Genomic DNA, 14,858 nt, shown 5'->3' with positions numbered 1-14,858 from the left:
TTTTAGCCTCTGTTCATAGCTACGTTTAATTTATTTCGTAGCTATTCATGATATCGAATGTTCTTTGTGGAACTGAAAATACAATGCAATGACGGTGCATAATTTGTTGAGATGCAGAACTTTTGTTGGACAGCCATCAGTGTCATGGAAATAATCGTGAAAATAGACATGGAAATAGACGTGGAAATTCCTCTGATTCTGTAAACTGCGGTGAACCGTGTAAAACAAATCAATATATATTAACAGAGTAGGAAAGACCGACAAACCGAGAAAATACGTGAAACCGAGAGCCTTATCAGAATCCTCGAAATTTATTTACGCTGCAGTTGTGTGGTCGACGACTCCGATACCTTCGTGCTCATCGTTGTATCAATCAATGAATATTTAAAACTATATTTAGCATTCTTCATTTTGATACTACTAAACTAAATCCATAGTAATGGCCCTAACTATCCATGTAATTCCAACTAAAGTTTTGAACCCTTATCATATCAAGTTAGTATAAATTTTGACGTCTATCCTATGTTTATTCAGTAGTAATTTCTCTAAAATCGTTCTTGCCGATTAACTGTCTATTATGGACGTTTCTAATTCCAAGTACTTTTCCCAACAATGTCCATCCCAGATCGATGATGGAAAGAGATCTGTCACCACACGATCCCCTTGATAGTATGTTCCTAGGGTGCACCCTACTGTGATGGAATTGAAAGTTTGAAAAATTTCCACATTTAGGAAAACAATAATACCACGAGGGTAAAAGCTAGCTTTCCAAGAAAAAGAAATTCTAACAATGAAAATCAATGTAAGGACGAAATCACAGTAACAGCTGAAGAAAAATTCTAGTAATAAAATAATGTAGCGAAACAATTTCAAAGAAAGAAGTCCAACAAGAAAAAGCAGCACAAGATATCAACAAAGAGGGAACAATACCGAAATACAAAACACGTAAAGTTTCTATAGATGAACATACGACGGACAGATTCCAAGATTCTCTCGAGCGACTTAGAATTTTTTAATTAAAGAATGTATGTCAAATATCTCAGAATTGTTGTTTTAAGTAAAATTGAACTAATTGAAATTACCGACGTAAAAATATGGCAAGATATACACCAATTCAACATGGCTATCTCTTGAATAAGTTTACGACATCAACAGATATGTACAATGTATATTGCAAAAAATATTATAATTGACTGTATCGGAAGTATTCTATGAGGAAAACTTCTATCTTGAATTGTGTAACAATTTTGCTGCAACCTACTTTAGGTACACGTCGCTTATAAAAACTAAATTTACTTCAAGTTCTTTTTTAATAATTATTAGAGCTCTCTATACTATGTTATTCAAAAGCTCTTGAGAATCATTAATAATGCGACATAGTATATAAATTTCGCTGTCCTCCAGGCTAAGTGTGTTCCTAGGTAAAATGTGTACTAAACAAAATGGAAGGGTATTGTGGCTCACTAAATGTTTCTAGACGTGAATTTCCATTCCTTTTCCCATTTCGCTTAAAAGCAAAGCGCGTTACTGGAAAAGGAAAAAATTAAAAAGTTACAGAAAAGCAGAACTCTGTAGGTATCAAGAAGAAAAGATGTCGCGCTCCTTTATGCGTTTTATTAGTCTTTATTTCCCTGAGGATGTAACAAATAAGCTTTAAGTGAATGCCACTCAAGCTTTGGCACGATCTCAAAGTAACATGTCTTTCATATTTTTACATTAAAGCTGAAGTCTGTTTTTTTTGCCTTAAACGATGAAAAAGATTTATATTATAAAACCGCGAAAGATGAAATGTTTTCATTGTTGTTTTGACTTTTGTAATTGGTATTTAAACGATAACAAATAGCTCAGGTTATAAATATCGCACTCATTCCACAAACCTTCCATAAACCTTCGTTTATTTATTCCACACAAATGACGGGATAAGATGTTATTGGGGTAGACCCTATGGTAGGTCAAGAGGGAGTGAGTCAGGAATTTATTCAGATCCTCTCATATTGGTACACGTATGGTAAAAACACAGGATGCCTTCATCCTATTGCATGCACACAAATGTCAGCCAAAGTGAACGCAAAAAGACTTTTATTTTTGAAAATGCTAAACTGTTTGCAATTATTACTCCAATTACTTATTTATTATTCTGCATTGGACAGAATATGAATTATGACTCTCCCATTGGGGAATAATTTAATTTAAATCTGCAAGCAAAAATATGATATTTATGATTAAATAGTACTGAGGATTCAATTTTAATAAACGAACGTTTCGCTTTGACTTTATGTTTAACAAAAAACGCTTAACATGATAGGTTATTAGAAAGGCGCATATAAAAAGCGTTTTCTCTCCTTCAAAAAATGGAAACGAATTTTACGTAAACCTAAAACGAGAACGGGATTTATAGCGTAGCAGGAAAATTCTTATTTTATGTGTTGCCAAATTCTCTGAAATGCAAGTAGAAAAGCGAGCTCGCTCCGAAACATTCGGGAAGCAAAAGCGCAAACTCCATACTAATTTGTCCTGCACGCGCTTCGTACATTCTCATTCGTAAAATTCATGGAACAATTACTGGTACAATTATTCCGATGAAAAATTTACTGTTAATGCGAAGTTTGAATAATGGGCGAAAATCGCATTTACTAATGCGTATTTTAATTAATCATAAAGTTAAATGGAAAGAAGGAAATGGTGTTTAATAAGATAAAATACATTAAGTGTAAAATTAAGCATTCTACTTTTATTCTCGTCGTATCCATGACGCCACTTTTCGCTCGCACTGCTACCAGTACCGCAATTTATACCGCGTTCACACGTCTATGCGATGGAGAACACTATTGTCTACGGTGAGATAACCTTTCTTCGTGAAAACGAATTCTCCTCTACGTCAATGTTCGCGATATAAATTCTACGAAATAGGTTCTGTTGTCTACAGGTGTCCTGATTTATACAGAGCAGCGAAACCCTCGGAACCTTCTCCATCCATTGTAATTGTGGAAGGTACGGGAGCGAAACTCGAAACGTTATGAGCGCTGTCCTATAAACGTTGGATGATCCAGAATATCATTAACCGCTGTTAGTGACTTTAAAAGGGATCGCCAGTAGGTATGGGCGTCATAATCTAAACATCACTAGTAAGCATGAAAATGTTACGACTTGTGCATAAAGCTTTGATGCTCGTCGGCCAATAAAATGTATAATTTGCTACAAAACGCGGAGAATCGTGAATTCTGAAACGGAAAGAAAGTGTAGGAGGTAAAAGTAGTTCAGGATACGTTCGGACAGAGTAATTCATTTTTTAATTTGTCCAAACTACCGGTTAGAAATGCCGAATGTTAAAATACACAAAACGCTGGAAATCGAGTTGATTAAATATGCATAAGGTGGAACGCAGTTAAGCTTCGCATAAAATGTAAGGAGGCTCGCGAAACGGTCGATCGTTTTCTTCGTCCGCTTGAGCGAAATGCCGACCTTGTCACGGAAACCCATTTTTTAGAGGGCAAATTCACGAAAAATTTCTTGGCATGCAACAAGAAAAGGAAATCACAACTTTATCTCCGCACTAGCGAAACGGTAAAGTCATTCGTAAAGGTTTATGATCATCGAAGCAAATCTACATTTGTCTTAAAAAGAAATCAAAGTCCGTATATCATAAAAATGTCGTTTTTCGCTAAAAACTTTTTATAACAAGTTACCCAAAATGTACGTTTTATTTTCGAATTCCCTTAAAATATTACATCTTGTTCGGGCAACTATCTTTTTAACCATACGATAGTTTCCACCCATTACACCTCACACACTGGAGTCTCTGATTTAAAATCAATCTCTGTTTACTCTAGCAAGTGATTCGACGAATTCGAGTGCTGTTGAAATTCGTATCTCAGGGGTTAACTTTTTCCATTAGCATTCAGAATTTCTATACATATAAATTTCTATGCATGTCCCATGAGAGTATGATCATCCTGCTTTCTACGTGAGTACAACGCTGTGCCTGCTATACGTAAATTCTATATATGTCAACTAATACGAAGCATGTTATTCAGCTGGTGTCAACTAATACGAAGCACGTTATTCAGCTGAAAAAGTACAAACTGACCAATAACGGCGAGTGCGCATGCGCCTGCTGGAGTTTTCGCGCCGCGAACATCGTAAAGGCCGGCAGTGAGAATCGAACTACCACACGTGTCGGTCCTCGGCCTTACGATCGAACAATGTTTTGGTGTCGTCGCTCACCTCTTTTGCGTTTTGCTATTTCCGTACAGCATGAGTTATATATATGATCATGTAGCAGACGCCAGTTTACGTGTCACGAAATAATTTTTCTATTGGATGTATGTGTAATGTGCAATCACTCACGCGTTTAAAGCATGGCTATCATGCAATCCTGTTGCTGCTGGCGGTCAGTCAGGAGGGGTAGCTTCGCCTGTGCTATTTATTCCGGAGTAAGTATCGTAATATTATTCCTATCTTATTCTACCCGAAACATTCCCTAGATATCTTTCTTATTCACAAGTTGTCTACACTTTTTCAAGATAATGCTTCTCAGGCAATATGTATTTAAAGGTAAAATATACAATACCATAAACGTGACATATTTTCATTGAAAACGTAACTACGTTGTCAACTGAGAGAGCAATCGAAATGTAAATATTTAATCGTGAAACAGTAGCATAATAAACGCTGGTACGTACGCGCGATAAAAGTACGTGTTTTATTGCTAGTATGTAATACACGGTATTAAAAAATGTGTAAACGAGTAAGTACGATATATTGGCGTGCACAGAGGAATGAGTAAACGTGTTTCGAGGATTTATACTCTTATCGCGGCAATAAAATATTTTTACAAGGTAAGGACTCATTACGACAAATGATAAATTTTTACGGTTGCATTAACACACACAGCTGATACAATTTATTGTCTGTTGCTGTAATATACAATTGAAACTCGTCTAACTTTCAAATTTGAATAATGGGGATTACGAAAAAATATTAATTGCTTGAAATGAAATTCTTAAATGAAAGCATTACATTAAATATAAGTAGCAATTTTTAATTACTTATTTGTTTGTTTCCTCATGTTTTCTCATTTAAACGCAATTTTCTTTAAGTAGTCAAAATAGTGTATAACAAGGATATACGTTTTCAAAAATTCGTACCCATCAAGCATCATTTCATTAAAAATATTCAGTGGTAGCGGAAAAACATTCAATTACAATCTCAGGAAAAGGAATCCAGCTTCCTTTCAAAGGAAATAAATAGGTAAAAGTCCAAAGTTTTCTACTGTATGCAAGGGGAAAATTAAATATAATTAAATGAGGAATTGTTGTAGTCATGTTTCTAATGTATTTAGACTAAAACGTAAAAGCTTTGCCCTATATAGTAGTAACAAGACATTTATTAAACCGTGCCAAGCTGCTGCATTAATTGAAAGGAAATATATAAATGCGCAATGGTAAAACGAGCAACATTTGTTCTTTGCAACTTTCCTAGTGTTTTCCGCTCTAATAATATACATATATTTTAATCAACAAAAAATTAAAGAACGAGGAAGAAAAATGTTAATAACCAGGACATTTCTGATTCGTCTTATTTTTACTGTCATAAATATAGTACCTAATAACAGAAAAATATATGCATTCGTCAGAATTAATGTATTTTATTATATTTGACGAATCGTAAATAATTGTAAACAAGTGTACTGTAATAAAATGTATTTCATGTTTGTAAGCACTTACGCAGAAGATCGTAAAAAAGTAGACAGACGCCTGTTTCTATTATCGCCTAGACGTTACATGCTCCAGTCACGAATCATCCTCGAAAGAATCAAATATAGAAACACTACCGAATATTTTCCATTCTTACGAAATACATTTAAAACAGTGAGCAGTTAATTACCGATCGCATTGAAATTCTTTAATTAGGTTCGTAAAATTTACAATTGAAATGTTTCAACTCTGTGGAAATAATTAAAAGATTAAAGGTTCTTTCACAGTCTGCAAAACATGACAGAAAACCAATAACGTTCAACGTGAATTTGACTTGAACCAAAATTTTGGAAATTCATTCACTGTAGTTTACGGGAGCGAAATGATTCGAAAGATTGGATTTTGGAAAGCTAGGTAAATTATTCGTTGAATTTTCTCGATTGAATATGAATTTTCAATCTCTGTGCAAATAGTGAAAAATTTAATTAATTTTGCGTAATAAAAAATTATAATAATTATTTACTCGAAATTAATTTGCAACTGTTTCGTAGCAGTATACATTACTTTTAATGCCTATCTGAAACATTATCAGTTTAACGCTGACAATGAGTACACAATTTATAACGGGTAAACTTATATATCACACTGTGTACAAAATTAATAGTTCACCATTCTGCTACACTGACTCGTCTAAGCTTGCAAGGCTCGTGTTCGACGTAGAGTTCACGATAAAAAGCTTTGACATGCATTCAGATTTTACTAACTTCATTTAGATAGACGATGCATCGAAGAACATACCCCCTTGATTTTCCCTTATTAAACTCATAAATATCACCAAAATTTCAATAACAATACATCCTTTCAGAATTCGCAACTTCATTTCGAAGAAGATAACTTTATAAATTTTATTTTTTACAAACAACACATGAACACCGAACTCGGTGTTTCGGTATACCTAATTATAGCTTCGAATGGATATAAATATAGTTTCCATCGATCGGATTAAATTAAAGGTATCCTATATCGGGAAGTTTCTCACACATACGAGAGGCGTAACTCGGCAACAGAATTAATTGCTTCGAGTGGCTTGAAATAGAATTAACTTCTTGAAATTTCGAAGCCATATGTCCCTGTCGGGCTAGTTTTAACACCTTCGACATCATGTATTTACGATATTGCCTTCTACGTGGGATAGCTTCAAATATGTACATTTATCGTCAAACTTTCCGATAAGAAAACATATGTGTGTACGTCTGATAAAAATGAATCTAATAAATTTATATTTCTCGGGCTACATTTACATTGACCCGTGCAACATAGAAGAATCATACCAGCTACTATTAATTTTCTATTGTGTCGTGATAGGAAATATAGAGGTCGATGTATTCTTAATCACGACATCAAATAGCGAGGTCGCATACCGAATCGATTTAAATTAAGACATGCGGCGAATAAGTTTAATTGCAAATTTTTCGTTCCTCTGGAAAAGGACGAAAATTCAGTTGCCCTAGTTCGCTGATCAAATTTCGATAGAATCTACGTGGTAAAGTAAACGAAAGATAAATGCTGAATACACACGACTACAATAGAAAAATATTATGGCTTTTCCTGTGATTGTACAAAGTTTTAAAAACACCCAATTAGCAAAACATTCCCTGAAGAGAAGATATGATAAAATATAAAAAAAAAATTAAAAAAATTCAAAGGAGAATTAGTAGTTTTATCTAAACGTACGATAATTCCTGGAATAACGAACGAATTAAACTCACGCGACGACCTCGTCGATTTTAAAATGAAATGGAAGATATCGAGTAACGAAATTTAATTTAGAGTGGAATTACGGGAAGAGGGTGGAACAGCTGTATCGGCAATATTTGATGCCTCATGAAGACGTGTCCAAATCGACTGGATTGCAGCGGAATACCAGGAAAAAGAGGCTCCTTTGAACCTTTATTACTTGACATTTTTTTGTTACGGGGTTGAAGTTTCGAATAGGAAGGAGGAGAAGAGAAAAAGGGAGATAAGAATTAAAAAAGTTTTGATGAAGGAACCCGATGTCCGACGTTGCGTGGATCAGGTTGCAAAGTGCAATTTATTTCAGTTAAGTCAAACTTGTGAGATACACTAACTTCGAATACATTAAATAATTATGACGTGACACTACGCATAATATTTGTTATTTTCTTGACCAATTCGTATAAACTTATGAAAAGAAAGATGAAATATTTTTAAGGGAAGAGGGAACTTCTCCACAAATCATAAACGCCAAGCAATAAATGTACCTACCTAAGTAAATTAAAATTTGCTTTCGAGCTTCCTTTCACTCTGCTGATGAAGAATGAAAATTTCTTGAATTAAGAGTTTTTGCAAAAGTTCGTAATAGAATAATTAACTCAAACCGAAGAGCTTCACTTTTAATGAAACATGTACCGTGTCTAGAAAGTTATCTAACTTGATCCAGAATAACTACGGGTAACATTCCATTATAACTTTGATCCATCCCAGACGTTTCTACGTATTATTGTTGAAAATGTCTTCACAAAGATGCAAATTTGTCTACTCTGATATTTTTACATGTACTAATCCATTTCTATGAAACGTTTTTGGAACAACAAGAATCACGCGTTATACAAGCGTTAATACCCACCTCAAATACTGTTCGAGAGATTTTCTATTGTTATTCTAGAGAATTTCATACTGCACGAAGCGTGATCCGACTAGGAGTAAAAGGGATTTTAAGCATAATCTTGAACAAAAAGATTCACATATTTCTCTGTGGTGTTCAACTATTCACGAACAACAAAAGGCTTTTGCATTCGTGATACTTATGGATATTTTAAAAGGCATATAGAGAGTTTAATGTCTGTTTAATTATAAATTGTATCGAGCCTGGGGATTAAAGTATCATCCAAAGTAACGTGCAAAAGGGATTAAAGTATCGAGTAATCAGACGCTTCAACGTATAAACGGCACGATTTAATTGAAACACAGCAAATCGCATGGTCGTTTTAATTCGTACAACAACCGCGAGATCTGACACTTTCCCTGATTGGTAATTTAATATTGTTGCATTTGTAAAGTGATTAAAGTTATGTTAAATTAATTAAGATCGGAATTTAATAGAATCGGAGGCGAGAAATACGAAATTTAGACGATCAGGTATTTTAATTACACGAAGCATTATCAAAAAAACATCCTTTCACTGATACAAATTAATTTTCTATTCATAGATAGATTATTGTGATAAATTTGAATTGTATCATTTCTAATAATAATATTTCTATCAAAAATAGACGAAGTCAGTTTTCTCAGAAGAAATATCAACTGCGGAAAGAAAAGAATTCCACCTATTTTCAAGAGAAACTGTTCCTGCATTTGCGTCATAGCGCAAAATCTCTATTTCCCTATCTCTCGATAGCATTTAACGAAAAGGAAACAAAAATGTTAGGGGAAAATAGTACAGGATAAAAAAGTAGACTAATATTTCCAGAAAAACAACACGATGTTCTTAAGTTCCGAATTTTAGAAGCAAATTATTGCATGTGTGTAGAAAATAGAGGGAATAAAAAGTTCGAACTCTCACGGATACCATTTATATTCGACATCCAATATTGTTATACCTGTATCGTTATAAAAATTCTCTATCAAGTTCCTCTAGCTAGAAAGTCATATCGGTCGATCCTAGTAGAAAAGCCAACAATTCGCCTATCGTCCTTTCAAATGGGCTATCAGCTCCTCGTAGATCGTCTTTTTTACACCAACTTCGCTCCCTATTTCCTCTCGAATGACGGGTATAGCTCCAGTTTCGATGGCTTATTGAATTCGATGGGAGGAGCGCGGTTCCATGGATATTGCTTTGATTACAGTTTATTTCGCGATACAAGGAAATATCGTAGAACAGCGTTTCCAGTTGTGTTTTTAATAACACGGAGTAAAATAGAAATAAAAATATCTTTGATGAATTGTCGAAAACATTTATGTATCAAGTTCTATGTTTTTCGCGGGATATGACATCGGATACAATAGAACAAATATTCTACGCATTCTTGCCCCAATCGATTATTTGTTACGCTACCAAAACGTCAGCACCGTTTTATATTTTGTCTTTCATTTTGACATGAAAATTTTTTTTATGCCCGATTTGTATCGATTGAAACCTGAAGAATGCAAATACCGTCATGTGGGATACGAGGATGGAAATACGAACGCGATAATTCATCTCTGCATCAGGCTGTGAATAAATGACGTTTCATATGTTTAGCTTTAATGGTGAAATACTGAAAGGGTGCTTTTATCTTTAGTACCATGAACGATAATCTCCTTTCCATTCGCTATCACATACGGAAAGGGGGCAGAAGGTCTTACTAGACTTGGTTGGTTTAACCTTCATTAATTCTGGACCATAGAGTTCACCCGTTAGTTGATGTTGTTTAGTTGCTATTTTATATTATCATCCGCTTATAGTTGAATTAAGCCGAACGTGTTTTGAACGTACCAGAATAATCGACTCTGTCCGTGTCATTGAAAGCGATCCTTTGTGTCACCAACTGCACCAAGTTTTACGTAAGCTTGTAACACGTGTTTTCATTAAACATGGAATTCTACGAGACGCTTAAAATATATCGTAATATTCTTATGTAATTTTACATGCAATACAGCTGGCATATTTTTAACAAAAGTAAACCACGTGTGTAAGGTAAAATTTTTAGAAATGAATATTTCTAAATTAAGACAGAACCTACGTACATGTTTACGTACAGTTAGGTTGTCGAAGCGTAAAGCACGCAACTGTACAAGATCAAAGAAACGCGACCGAACGCTTTCTTTGCACGTTTTTAGATGTTCGCAAACTTGACGACACGTTGGAAGCGTAAAAAATGACAAAATTGGTCCAAGGACGGCGTAACTACCCAACAAGAGACAATGAGGGGGGAAAGCAATTTCAATAACCTCTGTCACGTTGGATCGATCGTTCGTCCGGAGAACAGAGAAGAGTGACGCGACGCACCCCTCAAGAAGCACGCCTTTTACCACTTACTCATCCTTTTCAGTTGGTTCGTGCCTGTGTACCACGCGTATATACGCGTACCAACGCAAGATTCATAACGCGCGTCAAATCGACCAACGAATGATAAATGTTGACAAATGCGTGAAATACCGAAGTACATTTAGTAAAGTCGTGCTTTTTAAATGAAAGCGACTTTTCTTCCCTCGAGAGCGTAGATATTGAACAAAAGTCATTGGGAATGTTGATCGATGGCTACAATTTTTATCGTGCCCTAAAGACGTTGGATTGCGGCGAAACTTTGTTTACCTGTCGTTTTAATACAACTATAGCGAACACATCGATTTAACGAGATGAAGTAATGTTTGTATTCTTACTTTCTAAGAGAATTACGTAAGTTCTATCAGAGAACGTGTAAGTTACGTGCTTATGAGCGAGGATTTATGAAATGGACTAGTTAAGGCTGAAAATGAGTTTCGAGGTCTGAGATGATTAAACTACAAAATGTAAAAGGGACTTAGAGCCGTGTTCTGTAACTTATGTTCGTGTTATTAATGTACGAAATATACGAAATATATGAGATAAATCAGGCACAATATGGGGAAGTAAGATCTTGGGATCATAAAGTTATAAATATTTTGTTCTGTGTTATGAAGTGGATACTCGAGAGGGATGCAATCTGAAGAGTTGAAGATTCCAATTTCAAAACAATACCCTGTTTCCATGGAAGAGGTTCGAGCATAAAAAGTAAAGGAACAAAAGTGGATCAATCGACAAGGATCCGATTGCAATCCGACTGAAGTGGATGGAGCAGAAAGAAAGGCAATCCTCGAACAAAACTTACTCCTATTCGTGAAAAAAATTTCAAATTCAATTTTCAATCAAAACGTAATTAGAGATAGATAATTTTTGAAAAGTTAATGCTAATTGAACGCACCAAATGACGTTTTACGTACCTTTACACGTTACACAGAAATTTCAACGAATTTAGGCTAATTAATTAATGAAGTCAAAGATAAACCACGATTCGATATTTGGCCAGAGACAGAACACGATACCGAACTTTTACTTTGAACGAGTAGAAACTCAAACGAACTGATTCTCGATAGTAAAATAGTAACAGTTTCAAGCACGAGGCGAGTGGAAGTTAAAATGACATCGTATAATTACTTAACGCTGGATAAAAAGAAGATTAAATACTCGATACCGATATTGCTATATTAAGTACACAATATCTGTTTCATTTCCGATATTCAATTAGCGCTTCGGTATTCCTGAGGAGCTCGATCCCCAAGTTGTTTCAACCAATGTACCTTTCTCGGTAAACTCGTAATCAGAATAATTCATGACGAATGGTTCGGCCGTTATTTGTTCTGTTTCAGATTTACTTTACCGTATTGGCGCTAACCACGGGTAAAGTGCTCCAGGGGGAGAGTCAATATCTGCGGGGGAATCGTTCGTTACCCGAATCCACCAGCTTCCTAGAACCAGACACCATATCTCCTAGTGAGTATTTGGCTGTAACAACAATGCTCACGATAAATGCACCGGGAGAGAATTCTCCAATTCTATTCCCGTAATATAAGTCACTAAGCGGTACCAATTGAATTCATCACGCGTAATTGCCTGAAATTATACTCGAGTTGCAAATTGAAAACAACGAGATCTCACGTTTAACATGATTCTATTCCTTCAGCGACAGTGCGGTTTAACGTGACGCTGCTTATATGCTCGTGCTGCGGTGTGATTTGCAGTATCCTGCTGCTCTATGGCCTCTGTAAGGTAAGACGCTCTAAACATAACGCTGTAACACAATCCCATCGCGTTTTGTGCCACAACGTATTGTATGTGTTGTACGTATTGTAACATATTGTAACGTAAATATGCATTTTCACTTTGAATGAAAACTTTTGTCGAGCTTTCGTTCGTTGAAAGATTTGCAGTGAAATTGTAGACAGATGAATTTAGAACGACGGTTGTAAAGCCCTCGTCGTTTAGATTTCTTTACGACAGATATTGTCTGAAATTTCCCGATGCACGTCGCGTTCTTTTGAATCAGAGAAGTTCAAAGTTCCTTGTCGGTTTAAATTCGCGGTAAACCTTAAGTAGAAGGATTAAAGTCCCGGATAATGTCATTTGCAAAGCACATTTCAAACAGGAAGATTAAGAGTGAAAAATTTATTTCAAAGTAACATATGAACCATAGAAAAGATCGTAAATTCATTTTAATTAACTTTTATAAGAAAATAGAAAATAAAAATATATTTCTGGATATTTGATTTAGAACATATTTAATAAAAAACTTACATATTAATACTAAACCTCAATGTAACATTTTACTTCAAGTGGAGGAAATTCATATTGAAATATCGACGAGTTTCTTGGGTGGTCACTGGTTGAAGCAAATTAGCATCGCTAATGTAGTGTATAGGCCATATAGTCGTACAACATTTCGAACATATGTACGCACGTACATGTACTGGTACCTATAGAGAACCCTGCTTTATCGAAGAAGCTCGATGAATACTGTTTCGTACAATTTGAAAATTCCATCGTCCCAAACTTAGACTTTAAATGGAATATAATATCAATTTATTATAATCTCTTAAATATATAATTAATTAGTAAGCTATTCAAAAAAGATTACCAAACAATAAGTAAATAATTTTCTATTTTTTTTCATTTATATCATTCTTATAAAATCGATTATTCTTAGATACAAATGACTCTGTTTACTTAAATTTCTAGAATCTACCAGTTTCGTGTTTCTCCAGTATTTCATCCGCCTAATTTTACACTGGAAAGATGTATTTTATACGCACACCAGCGTTAAGCCGTGGTATTCATTCCCGTAGCACGTGATTCTTGCACGAAATGGAAGTTGTTAGCAGGGATAAGATTAACTCCGTATTCAAAAATGTAGAATTGCGCGCGATCCCTCGATCGTTATGTCTAATATCAAAAGAGGATACCGCGATAACGTAAGTGGGAAGGAATCACGGAAATAAAAACGCGACTAAGGGAAAAGTGCGGGATCTCCGATCCTCTTGTATCAGATTTAGTCGCAGATGGAGAAACGCGGGTAGTTGGAAATTGTTTTTCCTAAAATCGATTATAAGAAAGAAAGAGGGAGCCGGGGATTGAATTTAAAGCAGCACCTGTGGAAATAAATCTGAATAATTTTCGATAAATTGAAATTACTTTCGGCACGAACGCTTTACTTCTGTCATCCGCTATAAGGTGACGCATTCTGATTTTGAAATTACAAAAATTTCGGAAACTAACTTTCGAATTAATTCCAAATTAATTTCATACTATAAACTAAACATGTTACACAAATGAGTTTATTAACCAAAGAATTCGTTTCTACATAATCTTCCTTTTTCTTTTTTTTTTTATTTTTTAAGAAAATGGAAGTCACAGTACACTCAGTGTGTAGCTGGGATTTTGTCCTTCAATCGTCTTATCGTCCTCGTATCGATCTTGCTATTAGTTCATCTCAAATGACAGACAAACCCGACCTTCAGGGCAGAGCGATGCAATTTTTATCATCATCCTGGAGAAAGTAGAAGCACGAATCTCCTGATACGGAAGGATCAAGGCAAATCGGAAATGAAGTTCCAGCTTGTCGAATCGAGAAAAATATCGTTTTCAGAAATATCTCTCGATGCCGAAATCCATTTCTATTTCGTTCCTGCATTTTACACACATTCGTACACGGTTCTTTTTGTACTCGTATTTAATTTAGGAAGCGACAAATACGAAAAACAATAATAAGAACAACATATTTTTAAGATTACAGTTATAATGTAGACATTGTCGCCTACAAAATGATAGAAACGTGTCATTTATGAGAAAGAAATACAAAGGACAAGGGTAATTAAAGTGTATGGTTATTTCAAAGCATTCGTCATAGCAACCCTTGAAATCAGGAAGGGGAAAGACAGAGGAAAGATACTTGACGTAGTATCTAGTCAACGAGGGTACAGAAAATTTACGAGCGAGATAAGACAACATCCCCGGGCTGACATCAACCGACCGCGAAATTCCTTCCGCAGTTTTGCCCCGCAATTGAATTTTCGTTACCTATCTTCCAAAACAAGACGTCACACAAAATCGAACGTTTCTTCGTATAAATATTCATAGAAATAATTCGA

The 14,858-nt window shown here is 35.1% G+C and overlaps 1 protein-coding gene across 5 annotated transcripts in view; it reads left to right on the top strand.

Moving 5' to 3' along the window:
* The first annotated feature begins 4,146 nt into the window (after positions 1-4,146).
* The window catches only part of LOC122569588, a 22,216-nt gene continuing 11,504 nt past the window's right edge, over positions 4,147-14,858 (top strand). For 4 of the 5 annotated variants that reach the window (XM_043730833.1, XM_043730832.1, XM_043730829.1 and 1 more), the window contains exons 1-3: positions 4,147-4,433; positions 12,084-12,207; positions 12,398-12,483. In XM_043730833.1, coding sequence (XP_043586768.1) covers positions 4,359-4,433; positions 12,084-12,207; positions 12,398-12,483 — 285 coding nt within the window. In that variant the 5' untranslated portion in view covers positions 4,147-4,358. Of the gene's footprint in view, positions 4,434-4,607; positions 4,839-12,083; positions 12,208-12,397; positions 12,484-14,858 lie in introns of those variants that run through there. The other variant, XM_043730831.1, reaches the window with a different exon arrangement.

This window comes from Bombus pyrosoma, linkage group LG7 (genome assembly GCF_014825855.1).
Source record: "Bombus pyrosoma isolate SC7728 linkage group LG7, ASM1482585v1, whole genome shotgun sequence".
Taxonomy (NCBI): Eukaryota; Metazoa; Arthropoda; class Insecta; order Hymenoptera; family Apidae; genus Bombus; species Bombus pyrosoma.
The sequence above is the reverse complement of the archived record's forward strand: the minus strand, read 5'-3'. Positions and strand labels throughout refer to the sequence as shown.